This window comes from Leptosomus discolor, chromosome 27 (genome assembly GCF_034619465.1).
Source record: "Leptosomus discolor isolate bLepDis1 chromosome 27, bLepDis1.hap2, whole genome shotgun sequence".
NCBI classification, from domain to species: domain Eukaryota; kingdom Metazoa; phylum Chordata; class Aves; order Leptosomiformes; family Leptosomidae; genus Leptosomus; species Leptosomus discolor.
This window is the reverse complement of record NC_141417.1, coordinates 1,030,741-1,050,514: the sequence shown is the minus strand read 5'-3', so window position 1 is coordinate 1,050,514 and position 19,774 is coordinate 1,030,741. Positions and strand designations below refer to the sequence as shown.

General features: G+C 47.6%; 1 protein-coding gene across 8 annotated transcripts in view; it reads left to right on the top strand.

The window, feature by feature from the left end:
* SCN8A (sodium voltage-gated channel alpha subunit 8) overlaps positions 1 to 17,192 on the top strand; it is a 42,960-nt gene extending 25,768 nt beyond the window's left edge. For 6 of the 8 annotated variants that reach the window (XM_086478587.1, XM_086478584.1, XM_086478588.1 and 3 more), the window contains exons 16-26: positions 698 to 1,168; positions 1,704 to 1,821; positions 2,516 to 2,670; positions 3,561 to 3,734; positions 7,808 to 7,930; positions 11,248 to 11,532; positions 12,141 to 12,194; positions 13,149 to 13,286; positions 13,982 to 14,086; positions 14,860 to 15,130; positions 16,045 to 17,192. In XM_086478587.1, the coding sequence (XP_086334713.1) occupies positions 698 to 1,168; positions 1,704 to 1,821; positions 2,516 to 2,670; positions 3,561 to 3,734; positions 7,808 to 7,930; positions 11,248 to 11,532; positions 12,141 to 12,194; positions 13,149 to 13,286; positions 13,982 to 14,086; positions 14,860 to 15,130; positions 16,045 to 17,192 (3,042 nt within the window). The remainder of the gene's footprint in view (positions 1 to 697; positions 1,169 to 1,703; positions 1,822 to 2,515; positions 2,671 to 3,560; positions 3,735 to 7,807; positions 7,931 to 11,247; positions 11,533 to 12,140; positions 12,195 to 13,148; positions 13,287 to 13,981; positions 14,087 to 14,859; positions 15,131 to 16,044) is intronic. The other 2 variants (XM_086478589.1, XM_086478590.1) reach the window with 1 other exon arrangement.
* The last annotated feature ends 2,582 nt before the right edge of the window (positions 17,193 to 19,774 follow it).

Genomic DNA, 19,774 nt, shown 5'->3' with positions numbered 1-19,774 from the left:
GGTATGGTTGTGTGCGAGAATGGGCTGGTGAAATTGCGCGGCCTGTTGTGTGGGAGGTTAGATGGATCATGATGTTTCCTTCTGGTCCTAAATTGTATGAAGAAAAGTCTATGGAGGAAAATGTAAGCAAGAATGAAGTAGTACGAACAGTTGCCTGTCTTCAAAGTGGTGTTGTGAGCTCTCTCTGAGACGACTTGTCTTGCCAAGGGATTTTGTCTTGGGGACTATCACTAGGTGTGGGCAAGGGAATAGAGCTGGGAGTGATCACTCAAAATGCAAGATTTGGCCCATTTCCTTTGAGCCAGAGGTGGGAACTGAACGAGTAACGCTGAATTTAAGTCCCTTGGCTGGCTGCTGCTGGAATCCCTCTCTAACATCTGCAGTCTGGATCCGGCACGGGGCTTTGCAGGAGGGACCCTTGTACCTGCACCGAACCCCTGCGGCCCCAGCGGAGCTGTGTGCTGCACAGGGCTCCCCCACCCATGGAGCGCACGGCAGGATCTTGTTCCTTGAGTCCTGGGTGCCTCAATGGGTCGGTGGGACGCCAGAGCTGGTTCTCGGCGTGGTGTTTGTTAGGAGGCAGCTCTGCAGCCCCCCTTAACATCAGCAGGGCTTGGGAGGCTGAATGCTCCTGTTCAGCCTGGGAAACGGAACCGGCGTGTGTCAGCTCTGCCAAGCGCGACCTCTTGTCTTTCAGGTGCTGAACCTGTTCTTAGCCTTGCTGCTGAGCTCCTTCAGCGCAGACAACTTGGCAGCGACAGATGACGACGGGGAGATGAACAACCTGCAGATTTCTGTTATTCGCATCAAGAAGGGCATTGCCTGGATCAAGGCAAAAGTGCGCGAGTTCATGCAGGCTCACTTCAAGCAGAGAGAGGCCGATGAGGTGAAACCCTTGGATGAATTGTACGACAAGAAGGTGAACTGCATCGCTAACCATACAGGGGCTGATATCAACAGGGACATTGATTACCAGAAGAACGGCAATGGCACGACGAGCGGAATTGGGAGCAGCGTGGAGAAGTACATAATAGATGAGGATCACATGTCCTTCATCAATAACCCCAATCTCACTGTCCGGGTGCCTATTGCTGTAGGTGAATCAGATTTTGAAAATCTCAACACAGAAGATTTCAGCAGTGACACAGATCCTGATGGCAGCAAAGAGGTAGGATGAAATGCTAAAAATTCATTCTAGTCGTTTGACCCTCGTGTGAGTGCTCGGAAGCATCTTGGGAGGGAGAAGTAGGTACTTCCAGCACAAAACTGCTCCATCTCTGGCAGTGTTCAAGGCTAGGTTGGATGGAGCCTTGAGCAACCTGGTCTAGTGGGAGGTGTCCCTGCCATGGCAGGGGGGTTGGAACTAGATGAGCTTTGAGGTCCCTTCCAACCCAAACCATTCCAGGATTCTATGAAAACTTCTGTTTGTATTACGACGTTGTCTTTGCACTCAAGACAGAAGTTTCTTGTGCTAGTTGCTCTATGGAGAGCCACAAATACTTGTAAATCTAGATAATAGAAATACTTAATACCGTCTGTCCTGTTAGCATGAGATATGAGCTGGGTCAGGATCTTCATGAGGTGAAGCGAGGAAACAACTTCCGTTACAGTAAATCTGGTGAACAAATTGCTGAGTCATCATGAAGTTTGGTATTTGTTAGGAACTAATTATAGATTGGATTGGGTTTCATTTTGTGTTCAAGAAACTTGATGATACCAGCTCCTCTGAAGGTAGCACCATTGATATAAAGCCCGAAGTGGAAGAAGTCCCTGTGGAGGCACCGGAGGAGTATCTGGACCCAGATGCATGCTTCACAGAAGGTAAGCTGACTATGAGCGTAGAAAGGAGCCTCTGGGCTGTTTCAGGGCCCTGTGTACCATAAGCTTACCTTAAGGTTAGGTCTCAGTCTGGATCAGAGCTGCCTGACGGCTTATCTTGAGACCCCTCTTGGACCCTGCATCACGGGTGAACTGGTTTAGAAGAATTTGCAAAGCGAAGGCCTTGGAGAGGTGTAGTTGCCTTTGCAGGGATGGGGATGACCTGTAGGTAGGGCAAGTTGATCTTTTGTACGACTGATGCCTTGAGTACTTAGAAGCAGAAGAATCTGGCTTCTGGTCAGGTTTTTTTTTTCCCCCCTTGTGTCGCTGGCCTCGATGTCTTGCGGCAACTGATCCATTACAGGTATTCCCATGGCAAAGATATTTTAAATGGTTCAAGGTTATTCTATCAGCAAGTTTTCCATTCCTCTTCTGTCAAGTGCATGGATATCTCACCAAATATAATGAGCTTAATCTCTTCACAAATTAATGTTAATTCAGGTGCTCAGATACAGAAGTAGCAAAAGTAATCATAAAATCCTCAAGAACACCAGAGTTTTAACTGAAGCTCGGCGTGTTTAGTATTGTTGGCATCAAAGCTGCTTCTAGACAGTGACAATTCTGTGTTCTCGTGTTAAATCATCTGTTCCTAACAACATTTGGGCTCACACGGCTTCGTGCACTGTCCCCATTCCAGGTTGTGTGCAGCGCTGTAAGTGTTGTCAGGTCAATATCGAGGAAGGGCTGGGGAAGTCTTGGTGGACCTTGAGGAAGACTTGTTTTCTGATTGTGGAACATAATTGGTTTGAGACTTTCATCATCTTTATGATCCTACTGAGCAGTGGTGCTCTGGTGAGTAAAATACAGGAGTGGTGTTAAGGTAGGGGACATCTAACTGGGAAAGCTGTATATAGGAAATTGGGTGGAAAAGCGAGCTATGGTGATTCTTACCTGGAAAACAGCACAGCGCCGTTGGGGTAGGTACTGTACAGAAGCCTGTATTCGTGATTTTTGTTTAGTTTAAATTAAGAATGAAGACTGAAAGCCTGCAAATCCGGGTTCTGATCATAGCTTGACTAGAAATGTGAGGCTTTTGGACAAAGTCAGCCTGTCCCTATGTCTCATTTTCACATTACTGAACCAGAATATTTATATTTCCCTTTCTTCACTTTTCCATGTTTGCAGAACTTCTTGACCTCATGGTGTTACACAGATACAAATAACCACTGTGTGTGTTTGTTTTCACACAGTAGCTCTTTAGTAGGTAGGATTCTGCAACAAACAACATCAAGAGTTTTAGGACAGCAGTCCACCACACTTGGTATCTCACAGCAGTAGCCTGGCTTTCTCTGCGTGCACAGGTTTCGCAGTAATTAACAGTCTGATTGCCGGTGAACTCGGCCCTTTTGGGTGTGCCGAGTGCTGAGCTGCAGAGAAAACCTGCCTCTGTGTTACTGTACTGGTACCTGTCGCTGAGCACTGAGATAGAAAGGCTTGTGCTCGGTTCCCTAAAAGGCAGAGAAGTTCTTGTGTTATTTATTCAGGACTTGGCTTTTTCTTGGTTTGGTTTTTGGTTTGGTTTGGCATTGCAGTGCTGCAGCTACTCGAGCAGATAAGGTGTGCTGCATAGGAAATGTAACTGCACTGTTCATCTTGGTATTGTTTGAATAAGCTTCTGGATAACGATGTTGAACTGTGGAATAAATCCGATGTAATGACACAAGTACCTGGTTATTTCCCAGGCTTTTGAGGATATTTACATAGAACAGAGAAAAACCATCCGGACCATCCTGGAGTACGCGGACAAGGTCTTCACTTACATTTTCATCCTGGAGATGCTGCTGAAATGGTGTGCTTACGGATTCGTCAAGTTCTTCACCAACGCCTGGTGCTGGCTGGATTTCCTCATTGTGGCTGTATGTATCCTCTCCTCCTTATTTCTGGTTGGGAAAAAAAATGTTAGTTAGAAGAAAACTGGGGTGATGTTTTGTCCGAACTGAGTCACTGTTTCATGAGGATTCAATCCCAGATATCTCTAAGTTTCCAAAACAAGGATAAAACCCTTGAGCCCTTTGAGTGTTGCCGGTGTTGCCTTTGCAACCGGGGACTTGCCGCCCGGCGGGTCCTAATGAGCCGGCAGAGACAACGGAGGGTTTTCCAGCCCTTGGCTCTTTTTCTCCACTGGAATTACTGTTTGTAAGAGGCCTGCCCCCGTGTGGAGCTACTGGGAGGTGTTAACAGTAGGAGAACTTGTGCGGACGTGGGATTCCCTGGTGACACCCTCTTTCTGCAACCATTCGCTTGCGTTATTAACGACGGGGGGATGATGAGGCAGGCAGAATCTTCCCATCCTACCACCTAACGAGGTCTGTCGTTCTGAACATTGGGCACATGCATTTGTGAAAGTCCCAGTAGTTTGAAAGCTTATTATGCAAAATTAAGTTCAACATCATCCTTCTTCTGTGAAAAAGATCTAATGCCCAGGAGAGAAAATACAGGACAACAAGGGCAGCTCGCTGAGACGAGATGGTAGCACGAACAAGGGAAATGGCCGGTCTGGACAGATCAGCACATGATCGCCCTGGAATTCCCCTCCAGAACATCTTGGTAGAGAGAAAAATTTGAGAATTCAAAGACAGACAGTAGAGAGAAGTGTTAGTAATAAATTTGGCTCTGAAGCACAGCAAGTGCATTTAACAGAAATGGCATTTATGCTGTCAAAAGTGGCAGAAAATTACGAAATCCAATAGGACTTGAAGACCAAAGAATTGCAAAAATGAATCCCAAGTGCTTGGATTCTTTTGAAACGTTTCATCACATCCAGTTGTGGATCGATGTCCTTAGTCAATGCCCCAAGAGCAAATATAAAAACAAAAAAGAAAAATTAAAAAATTTTTCAAGCTTCTCATTTGGAGCATTTTGAATATGATTCAGTGATGCCAAGTCGCTGTTCAGTGACATTATCACTCTGGAAATATTTCTGAGTAGGTGGAGGAACTATGCTCGGAATTCAGGGGCAGAAGTGACTCAAGATGTCTACGTTTCCTGCGGAAAAATGAATTTTGTAATTTTTTTTTTTTTTTAAAGAAAGTCTTCTCCGATCCCCTTAACACCTTTCCTTTTAACACACATCTTGAAGTAGTAACTCTTCTTTTCTGAAAATAACTCTGTATCTCTTTCACTGCCTCAAGATGAAGTACAAGTGCTAACATGGGAACTCGTGCGAGTTACTGTCTGTTCTTCTGTACTGCTTTGAGGGAAGTGTTTCAGCACAGGAAATTCTTTGGGGTATTGAATTAAAAAGATGACCAGCAACCGAGCACAAAAATAGCCTTCACAGTCCTTATGCTTCATGTTGTGAGTTGAATTCCAGCTGTTGGGAACGAGGTGCAGTTTAATTGACAGATGTGCTACAAGTTTCATTTTCTTCCCCAGTACTTGGCCGCTGGCGGAGGAAAGATAAGGAACTTCCCAGTCAGGTCACACGTTCACAGGGAGTGAACAAGTGCATACGTACGAGGATCCTGAATTCCCAGTGCTTTAGGAGAAATTTCTTTTTTTGCTTGGTGTCGTGGACAGGAGAGTTGCACATTTTTGTCTGCAAAAGATCTGAAATGTGAATTTGAGATGCCAAAACATTACTCGACAAAATCTCAGCTCTGCATCGTGCCCTGTATCTGTTAAATCACATTTTTTTTAAACAGATTTTCTCATGTGACATAGATGGGGTTCAAGTGAAGTCAGGGTGGCGGCCGTAACTGATAGAGAATGAGCCTTTGCATCATAACAACGCTCTTGAATGTTATTTTTCAGGTTTGATAGCATTGTCAAATAACCCTCCTCCTCTGATTCCCAAAGCTTGCTGGGTGTATTTGTGAAGACAAGGTCTTTTTCTGGGTAATAATGAAGGCTTCTGCTTTTCAGTCAATCTGCAATTCCTTTTGTCTGACATCGGTGCCTGCTGTGTCTTCTGCCGGAGTGTCCCGAGAGAATAATACTGAAAAGACCCCATGAAAGCTCAGACAGCCTTTAGTGGGTTAACTGCCATTGTGTTCGTTTCCTACTCGGGAGCGAGGCATTATCCCAAGGGAAGAAGCTCTAAAAGTGAGGATTCAGTGAAGCCTGTACCCCATATTATATTTGCGGGGTAAACCGCTGTGTTTCGCTGTCTATGGACCTTCTAGCCCGTACCTCCAAACCCCATCTGTACTTGGAAATTTGGGACCAGGACTTTAAAGCGCCGGTGTCGCTGTGGGCTTGGTCCCGTCCTGAGTAGGCGGATCACAAAGGCTTTGTTGTAAACCTTTGGGACACCCCTGGCATGTTCTTAGTCAGTGTCATTTTAAAAGCAGAAAACCACGTGGAAAAACCAGAGAGCCATGTTGCCGTATGTTGCGGCCACTCATTTTGGGGCAGTATGAAGACAGAAAAGGTGTGAAGCACATGCACAAACAGTAAAATAAGATGAAATCTCTAAGTTATTTTCCTGCATGTTCATGCATTTGAAATTTGGTCCTGAAATTTCCCTGGAATATGTGTGGAATAAGAATCGTCCTTATAATTAATTTCACATTATTATCTTAATATCCCGTTTTTTTTTTTTTAAAAAGAAAAAAGATAAATAGGAAGTGTCCTGTTCTGAGAATTAAGCAAAAAAAAACCCCACTTGTTATAGGAGGAGGTCTCATGTTTTTCCATTATTTGTTACTGTACATTGATGTCTTTATTCTCTTTTTCCCTTAAAAAAGGTTGATATATCTGTTCTTATCTGTGTCTGTAATGTCATACTAGCCAAAAATGGAAGATAGTGGGATGCTGGTGAAACGGTGTCTGTAGATACTCTTTACGTACGGCCAAGCCATGTCTGATCTAATCTAAAGAGTTTTCCGTTGGTTCGCGTGGGAGGCGGACTGCTGCCCTGAACACACGTGCCAGGTCAAAGAGTCCATGGCCCCGCGTGCTCAGGCTTTTGGTAATACAGGGCTTAATCCTGCGGGACCCTGAGCTGCCCTCAGCACCGGGTGGTTTGGGATACCCAGTAATTCACGGGCGTAGAGCCTAGATCTGATTCCAGGCTGCCAAAGAAAGCAGGTTGTCGTCGTGGTTGTGGTGTTGAAAAAGGGATGTCGGCAAGCTGTCCCCGGCCGGGTCGCGGTGTCGGCGCGTGAGCCCCAGCAGCCGCACCGCCGCTGTACGCCTCGGCTTGCCCGTCTGTAAGACAGGCTTTGCCCATCCTCCTCCTCCCTCAGAGACGCTCACCAACGGCACCGCAGCTTCAAGGGGGCGAGGAAAGCGCGCGCCAGTTGCTCTGTGTTACGAGCAGAACGAGCTCCCCCGTCCTTGGGTTTTCAGGCTGTCGAAGCTGGGATCGGCCGCCTCGGCGCCGCGCGTGGCGGGCTCAGCGGTCACGGTTTTCAGAATTACCTTGGCAGAAGCCAGCTCGGGCCCACGTCCCGTCCCCGAAGGCCACGGCCACGGCTGAAGCCCCGCCACTCAGCGCGAGCACGGTGGCTTGCTGTACGAGTTGAGCGCAGTTGGTGCAGTGTGTGTATTTATCTGTATTCTTTCTCATAGGTACCTTTAAAATTTGTCTGGCTTAAATTTAATGGGAGCCGCTGGGATCCTGCAGACAGTAAAGGGCGAGGGTAAGGTTTTTGTCATCGTTTGGGCTCTTCCTTCCGACAGACCCCTTCTCCGTCTGTGTGTCTCTGCCTCTCTCTCACTTCTCTTTCCCCTATGTTCTTTTCTTACGCCTTTCTCAACCGCGTTATTTCCTTCCAGGTCGTTTCAGTCAAGTGAAGTAGGCAGCTGGTGTCATGTCTTCGGTATTTATTATGGGGGCCGCCCAGGCTGCCAGTCTGGGCTGGGCAAGCAGTGCTAGGGGATTCATTCTAACAGTCTGGAACCTTTTTTTTCTTTTTCTTTTTTTCTTTCTCTTTTTTTTTTTTTCTTTTTTTTTTTTTTTTCTTTTTTTCTATTTTCTGTGTAGGTCTCTTTAGTCAGCCTTATAGCTAATGCCCTGGGCTACTCGGAACTAGGTGCCATAAAGTCCCTTAGGACACTAAGAGCTTTGAGGCCTTTAAGAGCGTTGTCCCGATTTGAGGGGATGAGGGTAAGATGCCATTAGCAGCTGATCCTTCTGCATGCCTGTGGAGCGGTTTTTTTTAAGCATGCTAGAACTGATCAAAACTGGTGGAAAAGAAAATTCCAAACAGAATCATGATGCAGCTGCTGACTCGATCACCTCTACCGTGGATGTCCCCTCACCCTGCCCACCGCTGCACCCTCCCCTCTTAAGAAAGGGAGATGCATTAAGCTGCCTCATTACATTAATTACCGGCCCAAACCACATGCCATTTGTAGACGATGTTAACACTTGGCTGTTCTCATTGAGCCTGGCTTTGACCTCTAGCATCCGAGGGGGCTTCTCAGCTGTAACTCTTGATCTAGGGAGAATCACCAGGTGCAAAGAAGCAGAATTTGAACCACCTCAGTGTCTCCAGCCCCGCTAGGTGTTGGCCGCTGGTGGAATTGGATTGACAGACTTTGTCCGAGGGGTTTTTAAAAACGCAACCTGCCTGCAGGGGGGTAGAAGGCTGCTTCCTTTCTCGGATCACTCAGGCCTTCAGGAAGGGACTGGCGGGGAGCTCAGCTGTTTGAAAAAAAAGGCTTTGGTTTAATTCCTCTTGTTGCACCTTGTTGTTCTCGGTCCAGTCTGGTGGCGACTGGAAGCCTTGTCTGATAGTGAAGCTTTTCCTTTCCACTCCCTCCCTTTTACCACGCTTTATGGTCCCCTGTCCTGTCACTGTGGAACTAGCAACGAAGCACAAGCAAAGCATTGAACTTAACAAGCTTTCCTCAAATTGTTAGACAGCACCACTGTCTGGGGGATCTGAAATCATTGCAGTGTCTCACTACTTTGCCACTGATACTCTGTATTTTGGTGCATTTTTCCATTTGGGATTGAAATAGTGTGATAAGAACAGGCAAAAGAATTGTATGTTTCTGTTAAGTAAAGGATACGTTGTATTAATGGGTTTCCCAGTTGCTCTTAGAACAACAATGTAGGTCTTTTTGTGCTAAATCCCAGTTAGCTCACAACTGGAGATATTACAAGAGATAAAATTATGTATTTTTAAGAAAAAGGGAAGGGAGTAGCAGTCGCAGTTTTACTTCAGGATCTGACTGGAGCAATTCCACCTGGCTCCTTCTGATCACCTTTGAATTTGCTGTAGTGTAACTGAGCACGAAATACAGTGCGAGAGAGGCCACGAGCTGATCAGGAATCCTCAAATTCCGTAGGAAGTGATAGTAATAAATGATAGAATGAAGCCAAAGAGAGTTGTTTCTTCCCTAATATGTTATCCTTCTTTGTGTCGGTTAGTTTAATTCTAAACTTTATTCTATAATACAGGCACAAAGGATGAAAACTTTTCCATCAACACAAAGCCAGAGGTTTTGCTGGGCTGAGTTCAGGTCCCACCTGAGAGTACGAACATAAAGGAAAAAGACCTAGCACTAAACCTGTAGATGTTTAAAGCCTTTTTTAAGCCATGCTGGAGAGAAGCTGTGATTTCTAATGCACAATCAGGAAATTCTCGTGCTTGAAGTGGAGGCTTTTCACCTCAGCAAAATTGATAGAGTTATGACTGCAGCCCTGTTAGTTGCCTAACCCCAGTTACTGTTCCTTGTTCCTTGCTGCCCCATGCATACCAGAACAATTCTTCTGAGCCAGAGAACAGAGATTTGAAATGCCTTTGCAAAGGAAACATAAAATGTAGTTCTTTGCTTTTCTCTACTCCATAGTAATCTGCATTTTCAAGAGCTTGCTCTGCTCTTAAATTATTCAGGAAGTTTGACAGTAATGCTATGAAACGTGCATGCATTTTTGTCAGTCTGCACACAAAAGCCATGTTCCTTCGCTCAGGTCTTTTTGAACGCCGTGTAAATTTTAACGTACTGGAAGGGACCATGTTTCGGGAGGATCTGACACTTTTTTCTCTTCCTGTGCTGAACTGGGATAAACCAGCGTGTCGATACCTGAGGGCTCTTAAAGCCCGAAGGCTGGTGTGGGGCGCTCAGCAGCAGGGCATCCCGTTTGGATGCAGGCAGACCGGAGGCAAAGGCGCTCTGTGTAGAGCCTGTCCGGAGGGCTCGCCTCTAGCCCGTGACTCCGGGCCCCGCTGGGCGTACGGTGATGGCATCATCACGTCGTTCATCAGTTGCCGTGAGGCTGCTGACTGTCAGATCGCTGTTGTCTCCCGGTTTCCTCCGTGCCTGCTGCGACGGAGGGCGGGGGCTTGCTGCGGAGCTCAGCGCGGCCGCGGTGGTCGCGTCCAGCAAACAGACGTTGCAGGAGGAGGGGGGACACCCGATGGGGGCCAGGACCGGTTGTGGCTCACGTGCTGCTACTTGAGGGCTCCCGAATCACCGTGGAATTGAGCAGCCTTCCAAAACTAAGGCAAAGGGGTAAAAAACAGTTTAGATTCGGTTCATCTATTAAAGGAATTAAATTAGGAGACCATAATAAAAGATTTAATATCCTGCTGACCTAGCTCCGTTAAAAGCCTGACAGCTTCCATTTAGTCACGTGTTGGCCAGGGATGCTTAGGGACGTGGTGCTCCCAAACTGCGAAAGGCTAAAAATTAGGAGACGGTGGAAGGTGCGAGCGCCGACAAAGCCCCTGATCGTTTCCCGCTGTGTTTGCTGCAGTTTGGAGGAAGGAACATGGCTTTTCTGTCTTCTTGAGCCTGCATAGCTGCATGCTCAGCTGTCTGCCTGAGACACCATGACTGGCCTTGCTTAGTCACAGATATGATCTTGATGTTTACAGCAACTCACTGCTTAGTCTTAAGAGAGCGATGCCGGGCTTGGTCCTGTCCCCAGCGAAGTCGGTGCCCCGCAGTTTGCTGGTGACCTCGGTGGGAGCAGGAGGCAGGCTTCGGAGTGATAACAGCCTTGTTTGAAAGTGGGGAATGGCCGTAAGGGCCACTGGCTGATAAGACCCATCCAATCCATGAGCAAAAGCGTCCTCAAACTTGGCTCTGAGAAAATTCTAGCTAGGAGCCTGTTTGTTACGAAGAAGAGAGTCTGAGCCTCACTCAGTAACGCCCCCCTCTCCCTTCTGGCAACCAAAATTATTTAAAATAATTGTTGTTGAACTGAAGAAGTAACAATCCAAAATCAAACGCGGTAAATCTAACAACCTGGCCTGTTTTATTTTAAAAACAGAGCTTCAGTGGGTGGCTTTTAAGCAGAATTTTTCACCGCTTGGAATAAGTTCACTGCCAACTTCTGCGTGGAGTAAATGCCACAGATCTGTCAGTGGCCTTACCTCCTATTCCCCCCCCAAAAACAGCTGTATTGATGCTTGCTGTTTCCTGCCTTGTGTTTTATACTGAAACTTTTTCCCACCCCTTCCAACACAGGTGGTTGTCAACGCCTTGGTTGGCGCTATCCCTTCCATTATGAATGTGTTGTTGGTCTGCCTTATCTTCTGGCTGATTTTCAGCATTATGGGGGTTAACCTGTTTGCCGGGAAATATCATTACTGCTTTAATGAAACAGCTGAGGAGCGCTTTGAAATAGAGATTGTTAACAACAAGACAGACTGTGAAGCACTGATGCCACCCAACTCCACTGAGATTCGATGGAAGAACGTGAAAATTAACTTTGACAACGTTGGGGCAGGATATCTGGCTCTTCTGCAAGTTGTAAGTTTTGCTTTCGCCATCTCCCTGGTAGTGGTAAATACAAGCTGCTTCTAATGCCTTTCGACTGCATCCCTCTCCCCATGAAGTACAGCATTCCACTAATCCCACCCGGGTGTGGGTCTGGAGTGAAATTGCCATTTTATCTTTCATCCCTTTGCCTAGTATGGGTCTCCCAGCGCAGAATCCCCTCCCTCGCCCTGCTGCCCACGCTGCTCTGGGTGCAGCCCAGGATGCTGTTGGCTTTCTGGGCTGCCAGCGCTCGTTGCCGGCTCACGTCCAGCTTCTCGCCCACCAGCACCCCCAAGCCCTCCTCGGCACGGCCGCTCTCGATCCCTTTGTCCCCCCGCCTGTGCTGATACCGGGGGTTGCCTCGACCCAAGTGCAGGACCTGGCACTAGGCCTTGTTAGGCTTGAGGCAGACCGACCCGCTCCTTGAGCTTGATTCATTTCACTTAGATGAAAGGAAAAGAGAAATATTTCAGTCATATTAAAGTTCCGTACACAGAGCGATCCAGAGTGCCAGGGAATCCCTGGCATAGCTGACCCGAATCAGACTGTTCTCTTACTTTGGGTGAGCTCTCTAAGAGACCGTGTGTTTTCTTTGCTAGGCTACTTTCAAGGGCTGGATGGACATCATGTACGCAGCAGTGGATTCCAGAAAGGTACAGTGCATGACCACAAACCTCACCCCCCCGGTACTTCACTCTGCTGTTTTGCTTTGGTAAAACCAAGAGTAAAAATTGTAGGACTGTGCTTATATTGTGTATTTAACGCTGCGATTCTTCCATTTGCTCTGTTAGTGCGATGCGTTAAAAAGATGCTCAAGAAAACCCAAAAAGGGCAGGGTTCTTCTGGTATCTCTAGGGGCAGGGAAACTCCTGCTGGAGTAGGAAGACAGTGAAGTTATATATATAAATTATGGCCAGAAGGTCCTCCGTGAACCTTGCATCACCATGGGAGCCCGAGTGTCAGTTTGACTCCAGTTTTGAAATCACGTCTGGGTTGGAGCTCTTTCTTCAGGCACTTTTCTTGTTCTTGCGTGCTGGAATCGTGCAAATACCATTACTTCCATTTTGCTTTCTGATTTTTTTTTTTTCCCCCTTCTCTTCTCTTGGTTTTATATGAAAAGATTTTTAAATGGGTTTTCTTGTCCTACACTGAATGCAGGGTTGGTAACACGTAGTATGACTATGTCAGGGCAGGGTGAAGAATGTTCTCTTTTTGGATCAGCTGGTGGTCTGGCACGTCCCTCTTCAAAAGAAAGAACGACGTCTTCACTTTGACAGTGCTTGTTGTTAAAAATGATCATTTCCTTTGTGATTTGCAAATTACTATGTAATTTATGGGCACTAACCTCATTTACAGTGAAAGGCAGTTTAAACTGAAAATTTCTGACAATTAGCTCACCATCCTCCTGGTGTGTACCTACAACACACATGCGGATACTTCCGCTTTACTTTGAAGTGTGAGGGCCCGGGTTTCCGTCTGTGACTCCGGCTTTGTAAAGCAAGACTGCCTTACGTGGGACTGCCTGGAAACATGACCGATCTCATTTTGACTGTAGTCGTGTGATGTCTTTGAAGTGTCATTTATTTCTCTTCTCGTCTCCCATTCAGCAAGAAGAGCAACCCAAGTACGAGGACAACATTTACATGTACATCTATTTTGTTATCTTCATTATCTTTGGCTCCTTTTTCACCCTGAACTTGTTCATTGGTGTCATCATTGACAACTTCAATCAACAAAAGAAAAAGATAAGTGATCTGTGTTTGCTGAGACCTGTTGGAGGAATGTGGAGTCTTCAGGCTGATGGGCTTTTCTGTGAAATAAAGGCCAAGGACCTTCCGTCTGGGCACGAGCCTCCCCTCTTCGAGCGGTGGGCTGCAGAACCACTGTGGCTCGTAGTGCAGCACTCCCTGCCCAGCCCCACTGAGACGGGCTGAACAGGCTCAGGGAGTACCAGGGGCAGCCCAAAGCTTGACCTAAAACTCCAGCCAGGTTAGACATTTTCCCCAGACTACCTTTTCATGCATTTCTGGGTTTTTTCGCCTAAAATATGCGGACTTTAAGTAAGGCGTCTTCCTTGCCTCTCCCTCCATCTCTCTCTCATACGCTGCTTTTTTTCTCGGTAAGTCAGTCAAGCGGAGCATTTGCCTGTGTGCAGGTCCTGCCAAATGGCCCGACACCTCTGCTGCCTGTTTGTCACAAATGAGATGGAGGGGATGGGAAGGGTGTAGTGCAATAAAACAGGGTTATTCCTAGGAAAAATACTCCATTTTCTTTAAATTAAAGTCAGTACACCTTGGGTATTAGTAGAAGTTATTTCTGTCTAAAATAGCTGCCACCAACTTCCCATATGGCAGGTATCCTCATGACTTGGCTGGGCTGTTAATCCTTTCCCTTCTGGTGTACGAGCGGATTGTAACCAGTTTTCCTTTTGCCCCTTTACTTTGGAGGTCAAGATATTTTCATGACAGAAGAACAAAAGAAGTACTATAATGCCATGAAAAAGCTGGGCTCAAAGAAGCCTCAGAAACCTATTCCCAGACCTCTGGTGAGTACGTTATAAAGGGAACTGAAGTTAAAAACCTGCGGAGTAGACTTTCAAAGGCGCTTTGGCTCCAAAAGCGTCCTTTGTTCTAACTCATGCTGGACTCCTCATCGCCATGTTCTTGTCATTATAATTCAGATATCATCTGAGAGAGGTTAAAATGCTACAGCTGGGGTCGATGTTAAGCAGTTGGCTCGCTTGAATCAACCGAACAGTCTGAAAACCCCGCCTGGCTGAGGGGCTCTAGATGGAGAGTAAGAGGCCTCCCCTCCCGGCATTAGCGAGCGGGATCTGGGACAATTAGGCAGCCTCGCGGGGTGCATCGATTGAGACCTAAGCACGTGTCCCTGCTTTCTGAAAGGCTTTGCCTGTGATATTGGGTGAATCCCTCAGATACTGCTGCGGATAAGGCATCCTGCTGCCGGCACGAGGCTGCTGCCAGGGCGCAGAAGAGGTGGTGGCCTCTAGTCCAAGTACCCTGCAGGCAGGCACCGCTGCAAGGCAGAGCTGGCTGCTTTGTCCAGTTGTGCATCACCCTGCCTTTGGTCCCAGGATGGTAATAGGGTCGTGATGGCATGTTTGGGGCATAAATAATAGCATTTCCCTACATTTCCCATAAACAGATTGAATTATGGCTGGAGTTTGCCTCAAAAGCTTCGCAAGATACTGAAAAAACGGTGTCCTCGTCCTTGATTGCACCGACGGTGAAATAATTTGTTGACTAAGGGTAGATTTTTCTTCAAACTTTGGTTCATTGTCTCTCTCCTGTCGCACAGAACCGCATTCAAGGAGCTGTCTTTGACTTTGTTACTCAGCAAGCATTTGATATAGTCATCATGATGCTCATTTGCCTCAACATGGTGACCATGATGGTGGAGACAGACACGCAAAGCAAGCAGATGGAGGACATCCTCTACTGGATCAACCTGGTGTTTGTCATCTTCTTCACCTGTGAGTGTGTGCTGAAGATGTTCGCCTTGCGGCACTATTATTTCACCATCGGGTGGAACATTTTTGACTTCGTGGTTGTGATTCTGTCCATCGTGGGTAAGTGCGACGCCAATTAGGCAGAGGTCTGTGAGCGCTGGGCTGTCTTGGTGTTTGCGGAGTAGAGCACGTTCTTGTCTTTGAAGGGGAGGTGTAGGTTCCAGGACTCGTAGGTTCTCTTTTTAGCCTGGTGAAGAGACTGTGGCAGAATTTGGCAGCTTGAAGTCCTGACTAATGCGCCCTCCTCCCTCTGTTCTGGCATTCCTTTCCAGTTGTGTGGAGCAAAATGCTTGACAATTACCCTCCCTGTCTTTAAAAACAGAAATTTTACTCACCTCATCAGAATGTTATGATGCCTACTAACCACTGAAAATAGCATTGCAGTGCTTCCTACGTCAGCATGTGATCTGCACTCTGGTTTTCAGTTTGGTTGAATGTTGAATCAACCAGTTTCCTCCAACAGGTTTTTGGGTTTTAGCGGCTGGTCCGTAAAATAGGCAACAGCTCACAAATACATGGGGTCGCTCAAAAAGCTTGGCTGGTCGCAGCCCTGCCCAGGCACACTGACAAAACACCAACATTTAGAGACTGTCCTGCAGGTTTGTCTGCTGCTAGAAATAAGATATATCTTACGTATTTTAGCACCTTCAAAAGAGTCCCTAGCCTGACTGCCGTGGCAGAGTTAGGCACCAAGAGCTAGACACCCCCAGGAAACACCTCACCCATCCTTATCCAGGTGGAGTGAATCGCTCTGCAGCTGTACCGCTCTCCCTCTCCTTTGAGGAGAACAACCTAGGGAGCCAGGGCATCTAGCTAAGGCCCAGCTGCCTGAAGGTGAGGCCTTTTTTGGTTGCAGACCCCCTTTGAAAAAGCTGACCGAGGTGTTCTGTGTTCCCGGTGCCCCGACTAGGTTCAGAAGAAGCAGCAGACTGCGCGTCTCCATGGTCACACTTGTCCCTTCTCCTCCTCTTTAGGAATGTTCCTGGCTGAAATCATTGAGAAGTATTTTGTGTCGCCCACCCTCTTCCGAGTCATCCGACTGGCTCGCATTGGACGTATCCTGCGCTTGATCAAAGGAGCCAAAGGAATCCGCACCTTGCTTTTTGCCTTAATGATGTCCTTGCCTGCCTTGTTCAACATTGGCCTCTTGCTGTTCTTGGTCATGTTCATCTTCTCCATCTTTGGCATGTCAAACTTTGCCTACGTCAAGCATGAGGCCGGCATAGATGATATGTTCAACTTTGAGACCTTTGGCAACAGCATGATCTGCTTGTTCCAGATCACCACATCAGCTGGTTGGGATGGTCTGCTGCTGCCCATCCTGAACCGGCCTCCAGACTGCGACCTAGACAAGGAGCACCCTGGGAGTGGTTTTAAGGGGGATTGTGGGAACCCTTCGGTGGGGATATTTTTCTTTGTGAGTTACATCATCATCTCCTTCCTGATCGTGGTCAACATGTACATTGCCATCATCCTGGAGAACTTCAGCGTGGCGACGGAGGAGAGCGCGGATCCGCTGAGCGAGGATGACTTTGAGACCTTCTACGAGATCTGGGAGAAATTCGACCCCGACGCCACGCAGTTCATAGAGTACAGCAAGCTCGCAGACTTTGCTGATGCTTTGGAACATCCTCTCCGCGTCCCAAAACCCAACACCATCGAACTCATCGCCATGGACCTGCCTATGGTAAGTGGAGACAGGATCCACTGTTTAGACATCCTGTTTGCCTTCACCAAACGCGTCCTGGGGGACAGCGGCGAGCTGGATATACTGAGGCAACAGATGGAGGAAAGATTTGTGGCGTCCAACCCTTCCAAAGTGTCTTACGAGCCTATCACAACCACGCTCCGGCGGAAGCAGGAGGAAGTTTCGGCGGTGGTTATCCAGAGGGCTTACAGGGCTCGTTTAGCCAGACGGGGCTTTATTAGCCGAAGGCCTGTCTCCACAAAGCTGGAAAACGGGGGAACAAACAGGGAGAAAAAAGAAGGCACCCCCTCGACCGCGTCCCTCCCGTCGTACGACAGCGTGACCAAACCGGAGAAGGAGAAGCAGCAACGGGCGGAGGAGGGAAGACGAGAAAGAGCGAAAAGACAAAAAGACGTCAGGGAATCCAAGTGTTGAGACAAAATAGTAGAATTGTACAAATTAAAATATTTGCAAGTGAAAAGATTGTTTACAAACTTCATGAAATATTATCAATACAGAACAGCTGTGGAGACACTTACCTGAAGATCTTATACCAAACATAGTCTGCTTACTGTGTGACAGCGTTGCATCTAAAGCAGTGACCTACCACCTGTTTAAAGGACCCTTGTAAACAAACATTTAAACACACAAAAAAAGGAAAAAAAGTGGATTTTCTATTGTTTGGGCAGGTGGATACTGCATGTTCCACATCAGTCAATGCAACTTAGGACAAACAAGCAAAATAAAACACACACACACACACACACAGAAACAAAACCCGCTGCTGGGATTCATGTATTTTCCAAAGCAGCCAAAAATGGATTTTATTTTCCCATTTTGTTGGTTATTATTGAAAGAAAACCCAGAAGTCACAATGTCAAAGGGTTTGTTCATGCAAAACTAGATTTGCATTTAGTTAAGCAGCAAAAAAAAAAAAAAAAAAGAAAAAAATAGAAAAAAAGGAAAAAAGTTAAAACAAGTAAAACAAAAAACCAAGGAAAAAACCAAACAAACCACCCATTTAGCCCATGCCATTTAATTGTCATAGTTTCTTTGATATTTATTATCTGCATTCTACTTTCTACATGGGCTTTACTTGGTTTGGGAGATGGGGTAATCGGGTACCTTCAGCCTGGAGACAGCTCAGGCTGATTCCCCCCCCAAAAAGTGCTCGTTCAGTGCATAGAACCGATTTGCATGATGGCATGCCGCGACCAGGAACCATGCATGAGGAACCATGAAACCACAAGACACTCAATAATCTGTCCACAGCAGTGTGTTAAGCCATAAATTCGAGGCACTCCACTGACTACCGTACACTGTATTTGGAGATAAACTTTAAGAGTAATCGTGCCCTTCACCGGTAATTCCCAGTTCTTAGCGATCTCTCATAGCCCCGCCAGTAGGAGAAAAGACCACCACCACCACCACCACCACCACCAGAAACAAGCAGATGAACTAACCGTGTGTGTACGTTTAACAACTTGTCTTTTTTTTCCATACAGCCATCTTTTTTGCACACTGAAATACAACAAAACTAAATGCTGCTCTGGACCTCGTCCACGGGGAGGTGATAAAACCCGAGAACGGCTTGTTACACTATGTCACTGTAAAACCAAAACCTAGGGCTGAAGTCCCAGTCGGTCCGTTCAGTTGTATCCTGCAATAGTTACCATTAACATGAATTATTGTTCAGCCTCCGTCCTGCAGCGTAGACACTTTTTTTTTTTTGGTGGAGAAAAGTGCTCAGAAAGGGAGCACGTTGTCTCTACGGGTAGAAGTTTGGGGAGCTCACCCAAAGCAACCCCCACTCACGGGGCTGGGGACGCGACTCGCAGCGTTCGCTTGTCCCGGGGCTTCCTGCTCCGCGGTGGGGGGATGCGGAGCCGCGGGTGGCTCCCCGAAACCCCGACCCCCCCCCCTCCTGCCTTGGGGTTGCAGCCCTGCGCTTCGCTGCCGCCCCGGTTTGCTGCTGCTGCAGCCACGAGGGGTTGAACCCGACGCAGCACGGGAAGGGCCCCGTCCCGGGGCGGAGAGCGGCTGTCGGGCGCCTTCACCTTCCTCCCGTTCCTCACACGTTCTTAGAGCGGCGACGACGCGGCCCCGCGGGCTGGGTGGGAATCAGAGCTACCTCTTGCCTAGGCTGCTCGCTGCAGCAGCAAATAACGCCGCAGGAACACCCCGAGCCAAGTCCCGACGTTTCTTTTCTCTCAGTGCCCAAACTCCGACCTCCCCAGAGCCTGTTCCGTGACGTCCTCACGACTCCGCCAACTCTCAGCCGCTGCTCTGGTTGAGATGGTTTGTTTTCTTCAGGGCCAGCGTGGGGCTTCTCGCAGGGTAGGACGGCAGCGCCGCAGCGCGGGTGCTCAGCTGGAGGGAGAAGCGAGGGGTCGGGGCTGCTGCTCCCCTCGGCCGGGAGGCGCGGAGGGGCCGTGCGGGCGGCCGAGCGCAGCCCGAGTTCAGGGTACGCGGACGAGCAGGGGAAAACCACCCAACCCCGAGGCCAGAGAACTCGCTGGCAGGCTGACCCTCGGTTGGCATCCTCTGACACCCCAGACCACTGCAGGAGTCCCCTAAACCCCGCAGAGCCACGCAGGAAGCCATCCAGCCGCCATCTGTGCCACGGCCGGCGCCCTCGCCGCGCAGCCTCGCCATCGCCATGTCAGGGCAGCAGCTCTGCTGCGCCCAGAACACAGCAAGGACCCTTTTCTACCCTGTCAGCTCTTGCCCCAGTCGCTCCTAGGATGAGATGTACAATAACAAAGGAAAACGACATACATATGTACAGGCTACGTTGTAAACAGCACAAAAAAAAAAAAAGAAAAAAAAAAAAAGAAAAAAATAGCTGAAAAGTGTGGTTGAACTTTTTAAGAGAATATTATAAATACTGTAATATATCATTTTATTTTATCGGCATGCCTTTTTGTAAATACAAAGAACTACAAAAATAATAGAATGGCTTCTGGCTTATGCCATTGTCCATGTTTATTTTTATTTTTTTAAGATTTTTCTGTTTT